Here is a 14,561-nt window from a genome sequence, read left to right on the forward strand (position 1 = left end):
GAGGGTCGATTTGGTCCCGGCAGTGGTTTGTGAGGGTCGATTTGGTCATGGATGAGGGTCGATTTGGTCATAGGATGTTAAATTTATTTTGAAATGGAGGGCGGAGCGAGGGCGGCTCCCTGTTTTGACGGATTCAGCCCGCTGTTTTGGTGTATATGGCTCCCTGGGTCCCTGTATAAAAACGGTTTTGAAATAGGTTTTTTCACAAATCTAGCAGCAGCAGTTTCGGTGGATATTCTTGCATTTTCAGATTTCAATCGGCTTATTCTTCTCTGGTTTCGGTATCCATTGTTTCTTGGATTTGAACGGCTCATGATTTCTTTTCTCAGTGATTGCAATTGCTTTCCGGAAGATGGGGTATACCTGTTCATCGTACTTCTTTCGACATCCAGTTGATAAACCTTCCCTTAGACTTGAGTTTTGTTTGGTTCTTGTTCGTTGGGTGATGATAAAAAATGTAATATTCATTTGTATTTGTTGATTTTATACTCATGGAACTTGTTTCTTATTTGAAGCGGTTTATAATTCACCAAGTACTCGGTATAACCCATGCATTCGTGTACAAACCAGTGTAGACGAAATAACACGAATATCTCTGGTAGTCAGTCCATTTCCATCAGCCGGCCGGTGGGAGCGGTAAGTGTCTTTTGGTTTCTTTTATGTGATAGCTAGTTGATGTTCTGTTGATTGTTTATCGATGGTAGTCTAGTGGATTCAATCTCTCTAGTCAATGTGATGGTCTGATCAGATGTAAGTGATGATTTTAGAGTTGATGTAGGTTTGCTCTTTCAAACCAGCAGCACCCAGCCGGGATAGCCTTTCCTTAATGCTTCTTCTATGAAGTGCCAGGACACAGATATAGGGTTGGTTTCAGGGCATAGGAAGTGAAGATCTAAGATTGCATTACACGATCTAAAAGAGCGAAAGGCTTCCTAGTGGGCTCGGGTTCCTGGTATAGGTATAAGAAAGCCAGTAGAGCTAAATAGAGAATGGCTGGAACATAAGGTGGCGTGTCTGCTTGAACCACCTCCTATATAGTAACATTTGCCTGCCGTTGTACTCAGTTCTTTAGTGCTCTCATTCTCCTTTTGGACCAGTTGTCCATTCTCCTCACATGCAAAGCATGCATTCACATAAAATTCACCAATTTTAAAAATAAAAGGTTACCTGGCCTCTTCTGATGCCTCCAACATCAAATTTTGTCTTCCTTCCATGCTTTAGGAAGGTACTCCTTCTCTTTCTTCTATTCTTGTGACAACTATGAATGATTGTCCCTCTTGAAAATCCTTATCATCTGCATCTATACACATAGCATCAGTATCATAATCACCAAGCTCTTTAGCCCCATATGGTATATATGTTAGTGTTACGAGCACTTCTAGCTAACCTCCCATGAGACTTTCATTTATTGTCTCATCGACATCCTCTTTGTGTAGCTCCCTCTACTGTTATGATGCTTTTTCCACCATATCTTCTTTCAACAAATCCATATGTTGATTTGAACTCTTTATGCAGTCCATGAGACTCTCTGATAGTCTCTCTTCAACATCTTCCTCATCATCAAGGACTATTCCCTGCTCTGGTTCAAAATAGTGAACTAATTCAACTTTAGGCTCAACAGGTGCTTCATCTTCCTCCCTAGCTTTCTAGCTTTAGGGGGCTTCCTCTTAAAATCTTTTTTCTGACAAGTAATTTGGCCTTCTTATTATTTACCAATGTGTCCATTCCAATAGATTATTATTCTAAATCTGGATGATGTGGCAAACAGCATTGGAATGTACCTCAGTGAATGATCACCTTTTGTAATATTTTAAGTGCCGCTACATAGAGATGTTATTTCTATGCTTAATTAATTGCATTGATGTGCCATAGAGCAATGCAATGCATCTGGATACTTGAAGTCTTGGAATTGCAGAGCAGCATTTGCTTGATTCCTTGGTAGCTCTTTGAAGATCCTAACCAAACTGATGTTTCTTTCAGAATTGTGGTTCTTTGTCATAGTAGTATAGTACGATGTTCCTGAGATTACCTTTGGTTCTGTTCTAAGATCTGTAGAGAATTGTTGAGCAAGGGGGAGGATAGCTTCATCTTAAAGCATCCCTCTACCCAACGTTAAGCTTGATGGGAAGAATTATCCTATCTTCAAGTGAAGGGTGCTAAACATATAATTGAAGAATTGATTGTTAAGACTTGTGGAGGGTAAGAAGACAAATTGCACTGTTGCTAAAGAATTAGTAAAGCTATAAGACAAATTGCACTGTTATATAGAGTGTCTATACAACAGTCTATATATTACAACTAAGTACAATGAGTCTCTCTTTGTGGTTAATTGTACTATACCTTGGATCAATTTAGTGCTCTCGTTCTCCTTTTGGACCAGTTGTCCATTCTCCTCACATGCAAAGCATGCATTCACATAAAATTCCTCATCATCAATTCATGAGACTCTTCCTCTTAAAGCATGTTGATTTGAACTCTTTATGCAGTCCATGAGACTCTCTGATAGTCTCTCTTCAACATCTTCCTCATCATCAAGGACTATTCCCTGCTCTGGTTCAAAATAGTGAACTAATTCAACTTTAGGCTCAACAGGTGCTTCATCTTCCTCCCTAGCTTTCTAGCTTTAGGGGGCTTCCTCTTAAAATCTTTTTTCTGACAAGCAATTTGGCCTTCTTATTATTTATCAATGTGTCCATTCCAATAGATTATTATTCTAAATCTGGATGATGTGGCAAACAGCATTGGAATGTACCTCAGTGAATGATCACCTTTTGTAATATTTTAAGTGCCGCTACATAGAGATGTTATTTCTATGCTTAATTAATTGCATTGATGTGCCATAGAGCAATGCAATGCATCTGGATACTTGAAGTCTTGGAATTGCAGAGCAGCATTTGCTTGATTCCTTGGTAGCTCTTTGAAGATCCTAACCAAACTGATGTTTCTTTCAGAATTGTGGTTCTTTGTCATAGTAGTATAGTACGCTGTTCCTGAGATTACCTTTGGTTCTGTTCTGAGATCTGTAGAGAATTGTTGAGAAAGGGGGAGGATAGCTTCATCTTAAAGCATCCCTCTACCCAACGTTAAGCTTGATGGGAAGAATTATCCTATCTTCAAGTGAAGGGTGCTAAACATATAATTGAAGAATTGATTGTTAAGACTTGTGGAGGGTAAGAAGACAAATTGCACTGTTGCTAAAGAATTAGTAAAGCTATAAGACAAATTGCACTGTTATATAGAGTGTCTATACAACAGTCTATATATTACAACTAAGTACAATGAGTCTCTCTTTGTGGTTAATTGTACTATACCTTGGGTGCCAACATTCATAATTCTTGTTGTTGAACCAAGCTCTCCAGTTGCAGCAATAAGCTCGACACCTTTGTCTTATTGATTGCATTCTTTGAACAATGTTACTCAAGCCAATCCTTAAACCTTGGATTGATCAACCGATCTCTAAAGAACATTGCATCATGATGTTGTTCATCCCCTCTTCTACAATTTCTCTCTTATAGATGCATTCTTTGATTGTTCAAGGCCTCCTCCTTAATGACATTTGAGGGATAATTTTGCCTCCTTCCTTGTCTTAACCTAAACTTGGTTTTGTTATCCATCTTTCACATGGCTGCTAGGATCCATGGTCACTTCTGAAAATTGCTTGCAAGGTTATCTTGGCTTCATTATGCATTGTTTTTTCCTTTTGGAAACTCATCCTTCCTTGAGGATTGTCTAGCATCTACTACCTCAATTTGGATTTCTTGGATCAATTTAGTGCTCTCGTTCTCCTTTTGGACCAGTTGTCCATTCTCCTCACATGCAAAGCATGCATTCACATAAAATTCACCAATTTTAAAAATAAAAGGTTACCTGGCCTCTTCTGATGCCTCCAACATCAAATTTTGTCTTCCTTCCATGCTTTAGGAAGGTACTCCTTCTCTTTCTTCTATTCTTATGACAACTATGAATGATTGTCCCTCTTGAAAATCCTTATCATCTGCATCTATACACATAGCATCAGTATCATAATCACCAAGCTCTTTAGCCCCATATGGTATATATGTTACGAGCACTTCTAGCTAACCTCCCATGAGACTTTCATTTATTGTCTCATCGACATCCTCTTTGTGTAGCTCCCTCTACTGTTATGATGCTTTTTCCACCATATCTTCTATCAACAAATCCATATGTTGATTTGAACTCTTTATGCAGTCCATGAGACTCTATGATAGTCTCTCTTCAACATCTTCCTCATCATCAAGGACTATTCCCTGCTCTGGTTCAAAATAGTGAACTAATTCAACTTTAGGCTCAACAGGTGCTTCATCTTCCTCCCTAGCTTTCTAGCTTTAGGGGTCTTCCTCTTAAAATCTTTTTTCTGACAAGTAATTTGGCCTTCTTCCTTAGGTCCCATCTCTACCTTTGGTATTCTCTTTCAAGCCTCATTTTGACTATGTTGAATCTCTCCTTCAACTCATAAATCTCCTTTTCAATTTCTTCTTTACTCATGCCATTTTCCTTGGCATGCTTCTCCCTTTTGTTATGGCATCCATGAGAACTGGTTAGTAGTGGGTAGTTCTTAACCAAAAGGTTCCCAAAAGGGCGACTTCGGGACTGATTACAGAGAAAGGAGAATCAATACCTGGATGGCCCCTCTTACGTGGAGCCGATTCACTGACCAAGCTTCCTACTCCACAGTCTACATCAAAACAAACATCTGTAGTTGAATGGGCACTACAGTTGCCAAATAGGCTTACACAGGCAACTGGAGAGCTTCATTTGAAAGGACAGATTATGCAGAAGGTTTGCAACTATGAACATGAAGCTCGGTCTTCAAATGAGGTAGCACCAATTGAAGCATGCTCTAAAGAAGAAGGGTTTCCTTGCAGTCAGCAGAATGATTCTGATCGAGAAGAAAATTGTTTGGCAAGGAGATTAGAGTTCCTTTGTCAAAGTAAAACCTGCAGGCATTTTACATATCAGGAGTTGCAATCTGCTACTTCTGGTTTTTCAACAGGTTGCATTTGTAGTTTTCCTCATGGAGTTTTTCATTTCTGTGCTTCTGTTTTGAATGGGAAATTTCCCTTGAAATGTATATTAACCTTGTGAACTCAATTCAATTATGTAACATCCTTATTCTTGCAGGGAATTTTATAGGAAGAGGAGGCTGCAGTAAGGTGTACAGAGGATTTCTTCCTGATGGACAATCGGTGGCAGTGAAAATCTTGAATTCATCATCCAAAACAGAGCAAGAGCTTCTTTCTGAAGTTGAGATTCTTACTCTATTGAAGCACAACCATGTCATTACACTTATCGGTTACTGTGCAGAAGGCCTTAACCGCCTTCTGGTGTATAATTTTGTATCCAGAGGAAACCTTGAAGAGAATCTCCATGGTATATACTCAATAGTATTGCATTTTAAGAATCATGAAATCGTGTAGAAATATTAAGCAGTAGTACGTTTTAAGCATCATAGTGTTATGTATTGTATGGCAGGGTCTTTCATTTTCTCTTTTCTGAGATTTGATTATAGTCCTAGCTATTGACTATGTATATATTTTTCAGGAGGAGAGGAAAAGCCAATACTTCCTTGGAAAGTGCGATTAAAAGTGGCTGTAGGGGTTGCTGAAGCATTAGATTACTTGCATAATGGCTTTTCTCAATCTGTCATTCATGGAGATGTAAAGTCTTCCAATATCTTGCTTTCTGAAGAGTTTGAACCACAGGTATAAATCTTTTTACTGCAAGAAGAATCAAGACTAAATTGCACAATTCAGTATTTGAAGAGATCTTAGTGATCTAAACTTGTAAACTGAAACTTGGAATTCTGCACTAATGAAAAATTTCAACAGAATTAATGTGCGTGTTATTATAATAGTTGTCAGATTTTGGGCTAGCAAGGTGGGCACCAACATCTTCATATATCACTTGCAGCGATGTTTTAGGAACATTTGGGTATGTAAGCATCTTCCCAGTTTCGATTGGCCATTTTCAGATTAAAGCTATCCAATTTGTAAATTCACTAATTGTGATTGCAGTTTGACAGGTATCTTGCTCCAGAATACTTTGTTTATGGAAAGGTTAATGAGAAGACGGATGTGTATGCATTTGGTGTGGTCCTTCTTGAGCTAATAACTGGAAGGAAGCCAATTGATACAGCAAGTCCCAAGGGTCAAGAAAGCCTGATTATGTGGGTAAGTCCTGGTTTTTACAGTTGACTCTCTTCTTCATGTTTATTTATATTGATTATCCTTATTAGGGGCTCATATTTAACCTTCTGTAAATGTTGAAACCAGGCAAGACCACTCTTACAGGATGGGAATATGGAAAGTCTTGCTGACAAATGTTTGCAAAATGTTTATGATACAAATGAAATGCATAGAATGATGCTTGCTGCTACGCTTTGTCTAAGGGAAACATCTCATTACCGTCCTTGCATGAGCCGAGTAATTTATCTTCCTCTATTCATTTCTATATGCTTCAGGGGCTTGTTTTTACTACCTCGTGTGTTTTTTGAGGGTATTCTTTACCTGCAAAAATTACTTTAGGGTGCAATTTCTCTTACATTTTCTTTTAGCTATAAAACACTCTATGTTAACCACATCTGTTCATCTCTGCTTACTCTTTAATACCAAGATATGATTAATGGCAGATTTTAAAACTACTACAAGGAGAAGATGACTGACTGGGCGTGGTGCCAGAATACAATGATCAAGGATATGGATACTTCAGATGAGGATGACATTGTAGAAAATCAAGGGGGGCATGATATAAAAACCCATCTCACCCTTGCCATGCTTGGGGTGGATGATGATACGGTATCACTTAGTAGCACAGATCATAGTGTGGGCATTTTGCCAACAAACAATTCTTTGGAAGATTACGGACTGCGCCGATGTAGCAATTCATCAAGCTTTTAATTCAAGATTAAAAGAAGTGAGTTTTGTTGCCAGCAATACATTTGTTTATGGTTGCTTTATAAGTTTCCCATGGCCACAGTGGTTTCATATTCTTATATGGCCAGGAATGTGACGTATTATGCTAGACCTCAAAGAATAGCTAAGGATTGTATGAAAACTAGGGGATTGAACAATAACATTGACTTCGTTAAAGCATTCCTTGAAGTTAGAAGCAAGCTCATGGGCGGAAAGGAAGATCAAGATGTCAGTACTCCATTATCTTGGCTGCAGATCTGAGCAATGTTTGACTAGTTGGCATCTTTTGTTCGCATGCTAATTTTTTCAGTGTCGTGTCCACATTTCTACTTTTTACTGTCAATCTCATGTAAATAGTGAAAATGGATCTACGGTGTTCATTACACTGCTCTGGGTAGACAAGTACCAAGAAGAGTAACTTTTTGGTAATGCTACTATATTGTCAATTCAGAAGTGGTGGAGAGAACCGTAGAAAGAACTACCCACTACTAACCAGTTCTCATGGATGCCAGGTTGATTGATCAAATGGATCAAATGTGCTGAAGCTTGAGATCCTTCTTTGATGCGCCATAAGGGCCATGCCTGATGCGTTTTTGGTCTAACAAAAGGACCAAGGGTTCAAATAGTTAATGGTTAGCATTCACCAACTATTAAAACAGAGTAGCCATGTCTAATTTTCAAATTTCATTTATAACACTAGCAATTTTTATTGCATAATATCAGGAATGAACAGATGCAGGGTTTTCAAGATTCAGGTTGAATATCACAGAAGACAATGCAAAGTTGTACCGGTGAATACTATGGTATTAATGAGAATCAAAAGTTAAAAGCTACACAGTAGAATGCATATATTCATCTTCAAGGATATCACAGCACACACCACACTGCATTTTCACTTTTCATCCATAGAAATGTTTCCATCGATGGAAGGATTTATGGTTAACAATAGCAATAACTAAAGACCTTGTCACCATACTAATGTGCATATTCATCACTTATTGTAAAGGACTGAGCCTAATTCCTTTTTATTTAATTACCAAGCCATAATCATGACAATATCCACAAAATTCAATAAGAATGGTTTAGGTTGTGTAAACTTCCACCACTATATGTTCGTGGGTCATATTCCTTCCATGGTACCATTTTGCTACATAATAACATGAAGAGACAGGTACCATTCTGCTGACTTAACAACATACTAATCTCATCACTAAAAGAATAATAATTGTAAGAATCTAACAGATTTTGCAAATATATGAGCTCAACTTATAATTATATAGTATTTATATTTTGGCAATTTTTTATTGCCATGAAACGCTACTTCTCGAGTTCAGGTAATTGCAAAGCTGTTCTATAACATTACACCTTAAAAAATTCAGCCTTCAAATCCAAAACATTAAAACTATCCTACATCTCTAACTTCAAAATTTTTAATGCCTACACCTTTTGTAGGGAAAAAAGAAAAGGCAAGAAATACAATATGAAACCCAAAATTTGTTCAAGAAAATAAAGCTATAATCAATAATAAAAAAATAAAGCGTATGGCATGGTCTGCTGAATCATCTGAGGTGCTCAATTATCCTCAGCAGCTTTGGAAGTCTCAGATGCCTGTAATTCACCATCATTTTCCAGCTTTTGGACCTTATTTGATCGTTCATCTTTGGCAGATCCATCATCCTCTTCAAACCGTCTGTGTTTCTTCTCTATGCTGGTACCATTCCCCTTTGTAAAGGGCTTTCGACTGTTAGATGAGTGCCTGCCTCCTCTACCACGGCCACCTCTGAAATTAAGGGTGAATGGTCCCAAGTAAGTAAGTTATTTTAAAATCAAGTCATCATCAGGGAAAACTCTAAAACTCCTACCATTGAAACCCAATATAGAGACAGTTTTTAGGAAAATATTTTGATGGACAGCATTGTGGCATGTCATAAATAAGCATCCACATGGACTTGTTCTAGGGTAGTTTAAAATAACTTCTTGTTTCTTTTGAATAAATCTTCTTGTAATACTAGAGATGCCACTCAGTTTTGGCGATATTTTCAGTGCTTTGTTTAGTTATGTGAATTCGTTAGATGCAAAACAAGTATTGGTTAATTTCATGAAAACCAATCTGCAGAATTGGAAATGTAAGCATATGTGCATGAATGTAGTAGAGAAAGGGGTACTGTTCTAATTGAAGTGAGAGTGAAAGAGACCTTTTGAAAATGTTATTGTTTCAAGCAGTTGGAACGGTATCAGTAGGAATCAGTATGCAGAAATTAAACAGAATAAATGGGAATCAAGGCGAATCAAGCATTGTATTGCAGATCAAATCTAATAAAGTACCAATGATTCTACAGCTCTGGTTAAGTACTCAATAGTGCTTCCAAGGTTGCAGAACTTCAATCTACAGTCATAGATATTGAATGGGTGTTTGCAGTTATATTGTTCCTCTGCCAAGAACTCTGCTCTTTTGGACCTCAATTCCCCTCAAATAAAAATGTTTTGTTTAATTGGAACTTATTTACATCCTAACATGCAGGTCGATTTCTCCAAGAGAATGTACCTGGGCAACAAATGATATCCAAGTTGAAATCTTAACAATGGAATTAACTAATTATTTTCAATCGATTTCCTTCATTGTTGCTAGTTGATTTTTCCTGGGATTATCGACATCTCATTTATTGGGTTCACCTCACCCTGATTTGAACTTCTTTCATTTGAATCAACTTCATCTATGGTTAGAACATTTTTTGATTGATTTCATTTTCCAACAAATGTGGTATTTAAGTTACTTTCTTCTTGCAAGTCGATTTTACCGTTATTAGTACACTGCTAGTAGATTTGTTTGACATGATCATTTTCTTCAATTTCAGGGTCGACTAGCTTAATGATAGTGTCCTTTTGCTTCAACTCATGTTCATTCATCAGTTCTCAATTGATTCTCTCTGTGTTCAAAATGGATTCAAGTAGCTTAGGAATTACATCGATTTCCATGTTCATTCATCAGTTCTCAACTGATTCTCTCTGTGTTCAATGGATTCAAGTAGCTTGGAAATCACATCAATTTCCTTTTATATTGTATTAAAATGTACAGGAATGTCGTAGTGGAATTGCTTTCCACAACAATACTTCTTTGTAACTATGGACTTTATCTCAACTCAACTGGATTTCATTTCTAACAAGAGATTTCCTTAATAAATTCCTCTTGACAAATTTTTCTGTTATAAAACTTTGCAAAAGCATACCCTTGGTATAGCTCACTACACAAGAAAATTCATTTTTGAAGCATAATTCTTATACTTGCAACTTTCATTTCTCTGTATAGACTTTCTAGAAAATAAATTGCGTGTAAAGAGTCTATATTCCACTCTTGGATTCATTTTGTTGGAGAGTTATGTGAAGGACTAACGAACCTAGTAGTCACAGGACGAAACAAACCCTGAGGCAGTAAAAATTTGTACATGGGTCCACATTTGCTCCCGTTATGGTCCTTACAGAGAGTTCATTGAAGGTAGGTATGTTGCAGTTGGTAGAATATGACGAATGTGCTCCCTTCATGTTCTCTAAGACGACAACTTACAATTATTTGAAAATTTCCTCATCCAAATGATTTTGAATGAGTAATTTCATCTAAATTTAACTGATTTTCAAACTGAGATTTAGTCAGTGTTATTGAGGAGTGAAATAGAAACTGATTTTCTCTTACAGAGAATAACAAGGATTGGTGTGAGCTTATACTCTGCCTTATAGACCTTCAAATACAAATAAGCTCTTGTATCCCTATTTCAATCACATAATTTAAATGAATATAATGTCATTTTATTAGAAAATGCAATGAGTATGAAATAGATCATCAGAATGGCCACTGTAGCCCAGGCTGGTGAGAACTTGAGTATTTTATATCTGACTAAACACATGCACATGAAAAGAAACATCACCTGACACAGACATGAACAAGATAGAATCTAGATATTAGAATTTTGGGGAAAAACAATTGCGCCTTAACAGAGAGCTTCTTATCCTACACCACACATTTCACTCTTTCAAGGTGGAGTTACAAACTGAACATGCAATGACTGAGCTGCATGGTCACCAAAGTTGTAACACACCCAAAAAAACAATGCTTCATATCGGCTTCTCAATTATGTGTGTTTAGCATTAGTGATATAGTCTCTTCTGAACTTTTATTTCAAGTAGAAATTTGATTAAATTTCAGAAGTGCAAGAAATCACAGAAAACCCTCCGGCAGTAAATTGATAGGAGAAATCTTCAAAAAAACCTGGAAGCTGTCCTGTTCATATTGTCCTGGACTTTTCAGCCAAGTTAATATGTCTGTAAAGAATACTATTTTATCCTGAGAAAAGATTGACACTTTGTTTATCACCAGATGAAAATAAATTAGAAGCAAAACATCAGGTTGGTGACAAATCCAAAACAAGTTGCAAGACTGTAACCCAATCTGCAAAACATCAAAAAACTGATTGTCCCAGAGTGGGATGCACTATGGGAAGCTGTGCTGTCCCATCTTTTACTAGTGTCAACTTCATAGCACCTGCATCCATTTCCAGCAGCTCTGTCTTTAAGAGAGCATCGGCCTCTATCTTGATAGTGTTGTCATCAAGAGATTTGTAGCTGATTTCCATTTTTAATCTTTATGGCAGCTGTTTATAGTCCTGTAGGACTGAAAGTATGGATGTTGCAATGCTTCATTAGTTGTTATTCTTTTGTTTCCATCCACTTGTAACATTTGTTTCAGCAAATCCACACCTTCTAGACACCCAACATTTTTAACAAATCTTGTGAGGGATGGGAAAGGCTTTCCCGGATTTGGAAATATGATATCCAACTGCTCCTTTACAGATTGCCCACGAAATAGCGGCTCACCAATGAACAATTCTGCCGACATGTTATTTGTTGCTTTTTTCTAGACTAGCTCTCACAAAGCATTTGAGTTGTTCCTGTTCCTGGTTGGTTTTTTTATAATTTTATAGACAAGTTCCATGTCGTGGAAATGTGAAAAAAGATAGTGATATTGCCACCATGTGGCTCTTATCATATATGGTTTTATACTTCTTCAAAAAATTCTCTAAGAGTTCACAATGCTAAAATTCACTAGGACTTTACAAAGTTTTATTATTTAGTGAAAGACTTGCCAAGTTCTTACAAGATTTTATAATTGAGTAAAATATTCGCCATGCCTGGTGAGAGATTCGCCAGAAAATTATATATACATATTATATTATTGATAAAATCGCCTTCCATTTTTCCTATATACCATGGAGATTCACCCAATTATTATATTTATAAATTTGGGGGGGGTTCTTAAAATTTTCCCTGATTTATGGAAACAATTCAAAAGCTACATGGAAACCCAAAGATTATTGTAAGTGACAGAGATCACATTTTCACTGGAAATTTTTGGACATAATTATTTTCTTGTCTTGGTACTCAGTTAGCTCATAGCTCATCTTATCATCCTCAATCTGATGGGCAAATTGAGATAGTAAACAAATGTTTGGAAGGATATCTTCGTTGCTTTGTTTCTGATAAACAGACACAATGGGTCAAATGGTTGCCTCTGGATGAATGGTGGTATAACACTTCCTTCCATACAGCAACAAAAATGACCCCATTTATGGCACTTTATGGGTATCAACCACCATCCATCACATCATATTTAAGAGAAAATTCTAAGGTTCAGGCAGTGGAACATCACATCGAACATCAACAACAAGTCCTCCAACTCTTAAATGATAACCTCGTGTTGGCACAAAATAGAATGAAACAACAGGCAGATCAACATCACAGTGAAAGAAGTTTTGATGTAGGTGATTGGGTATTCCTACGACTACAACCATATAAGAAAATGTCCCTAAAGCAAGCTAAGAAGGATAATAAATTATCACAAAAGTATTATGGTCCGTACAAGGTGTTGCAAAAAATTAGTACTATGGCATACAAATTGGAGCTTCCTGTAGCTTCTCGATTGCACCCAGTTTTCCATGTTTCATGTTTAAAGAAGGTTATAGGTGACAAGCTCCCAGTTCAAACAATATTGCCAGGACTTGACGAGGAAGGAAAAATTATATTGGAACCAGAAGCAGTCACAGAAACAAGAACTTGACAGCTACAAAATCGATCAATTTCAGAGTATCTTATCAAGTGGAAGAACTTATCTGCTGAAGATTCCACATGGGAGGATGAGAATTTTATGCAGAAGTATCCAGAACTACTCAAGCGTTGAGGACAACACTTTTTTGAAGGAGAGGGGCATGTTGGGTCCCTATAATACTAGTGATTACCCCATTACTATTGTAGTTATACCCCTTATTTATATTGTTGTGCCCCTATTACCCCCATGTTGTTATTTCTGTGCCCCATAAAATCCCTCTATTGTTATTTTTTTGGCTTTATATTATTATTGTTAGGTCGGCTGGATTATATTGTGACTCCTTAGACTCCTATATATAGAAAGGAGGTTTTGTCATTTGTATCATCCAAGAATTGTTCATTTATGTAATGTAAAGGAGGTTGCCCCCTCGAAGAGGCTAAATTCTAAAGTGTTGATCTATCTTTTCTATCTTTTCTTGAGCTGGTTTCATAACAGGTTATGCCTGTAGGACACAAAAATGAAGTTTTGTACATGAAATCAGATGTTCACCTGAAGGATGTCAGTCCTACAAATACGAAGCAGACAACAGAAAGTTTTATGAGCAGCAAAGTTTGAATGTTTACTATAATATGAATATTTAGACTAAACTTGTGTTTGCAGGTGACTAGGATATGCATATAGATATGTCATTATGTTTTAATTGTTGAAGTTTGTGTTGCAAGAGTTTTACTAGATTTTGACTGATTAATATAGATAAGAAATATTTCTCATGATGCTTGATAATAATTTATAACTTTGACTTGATGATTGAGATATGTTTTGGGCTATAGATCTCTCTGTGATAGAAAATTTGGATTTGACCTAATGGCTAATGATTTGATTTGAAGACTGATGATTTTCCTTGATAACAATGCTAAATGGGTATAGTATTTTTCAGTGACTAATATTGGTATTCGATAATGGCTTTGTATTGGCCTCCTTGTTCTTAGCACAATGGTTGAAGTATTGATATTTGTGATTCAGTTTGAAGTAATCTCAAAATAAATGGATGGAACCTATTCTTAGTATATGCATTTGCATCTAGTGACTTATATTATGATCATGAGGATGACTTGATGAAGCTTGGCTTGATAATTAAATGATAACTTGTTAGCATGATAATAGTCATGACTTTATGAGATCTCTACCTATCACCTAGTCTAAAGAATATGATACTATGATATTGATGATTTTGATATTAGTTTTGATATAGCATCTAAACTTTGATAAGTTGACTTAGTTGATTTGATTACACAATACTAATTTGTATAAGGTTGAGCATATTGGTTTGGTAAAGTGTTTTGCTTGAAGAAATATTTGTATGAAGCAAGATCATATATCTTGATGTGTTTGCATTGACAATTATCTGGTGAAGCTAGGATGATGTGTTGATCCAAACCTCTACTTCAGAAGAGTTACAAGGTATGATTTTGATTTTGGTTTTGGTTTTATATGATGACGGTCTACTATTGATAAGTAATGAGCCTCTTATGATC

General features: G+C 36.6%; 1 protein-coding gene across 1 annotated transcript in view; it reads left to right on the forward strand.

Annotated features, from left to right (window-relative positions):
* The window catches only part of LOC149262710 (protein kinase STUNTED-like), a 132,030-nt gene extending 125,348 nt beyond the window's left edge, over positions 1-6,682 (forward strand). The window contains exons 6-12 of the mRNA XM_089381554.1: positions 4,588-5,014; positions 5,143-5,391; positions 5,563-5,723; positions 5,876-5,952; positions 6,044-6,191; positions 6,294-6,443; positions 6,650-6,682. Of these exons, the coding sequence (XP_089237680.1) occupies positions 4,588-5,014; positions 5,143-5,391; positions 5,563-5,723; positions 5,876-5,952; positions 6,044-6,191; positions 6,294-6,443; positions 6,650-6,682 (1,245 nt within the window). The remainder of the gene's footprint in view (positions 1-4,587; positions 5,015-5,142; positions 5,392-5,562; positions 5,724-5,875; positions 5,953-6,043; positions 6,192-6,293; positions 6,444-6,649) is intronic.
* The last annotated feature ends 7,879 nt before the right edge of the window (positions 6,683-14,561 follow it).

The sequence above is a fragment of the Pinus tabuliformis genome, chromosome 6 (assembly GCF_031772625.1).
Source record: "Pinus tabuliformis cultivar Carrire ecotype Pingquan chromosome 6, CPIR1, whole genome shotgun sequence".
NCBI classification, from domain to species: Eukaryota; Viridiplantae; Streptophyta; class Pinopsida; order Pinales; family Pinaceae; genus Pinus; species Pinus tabuliformis.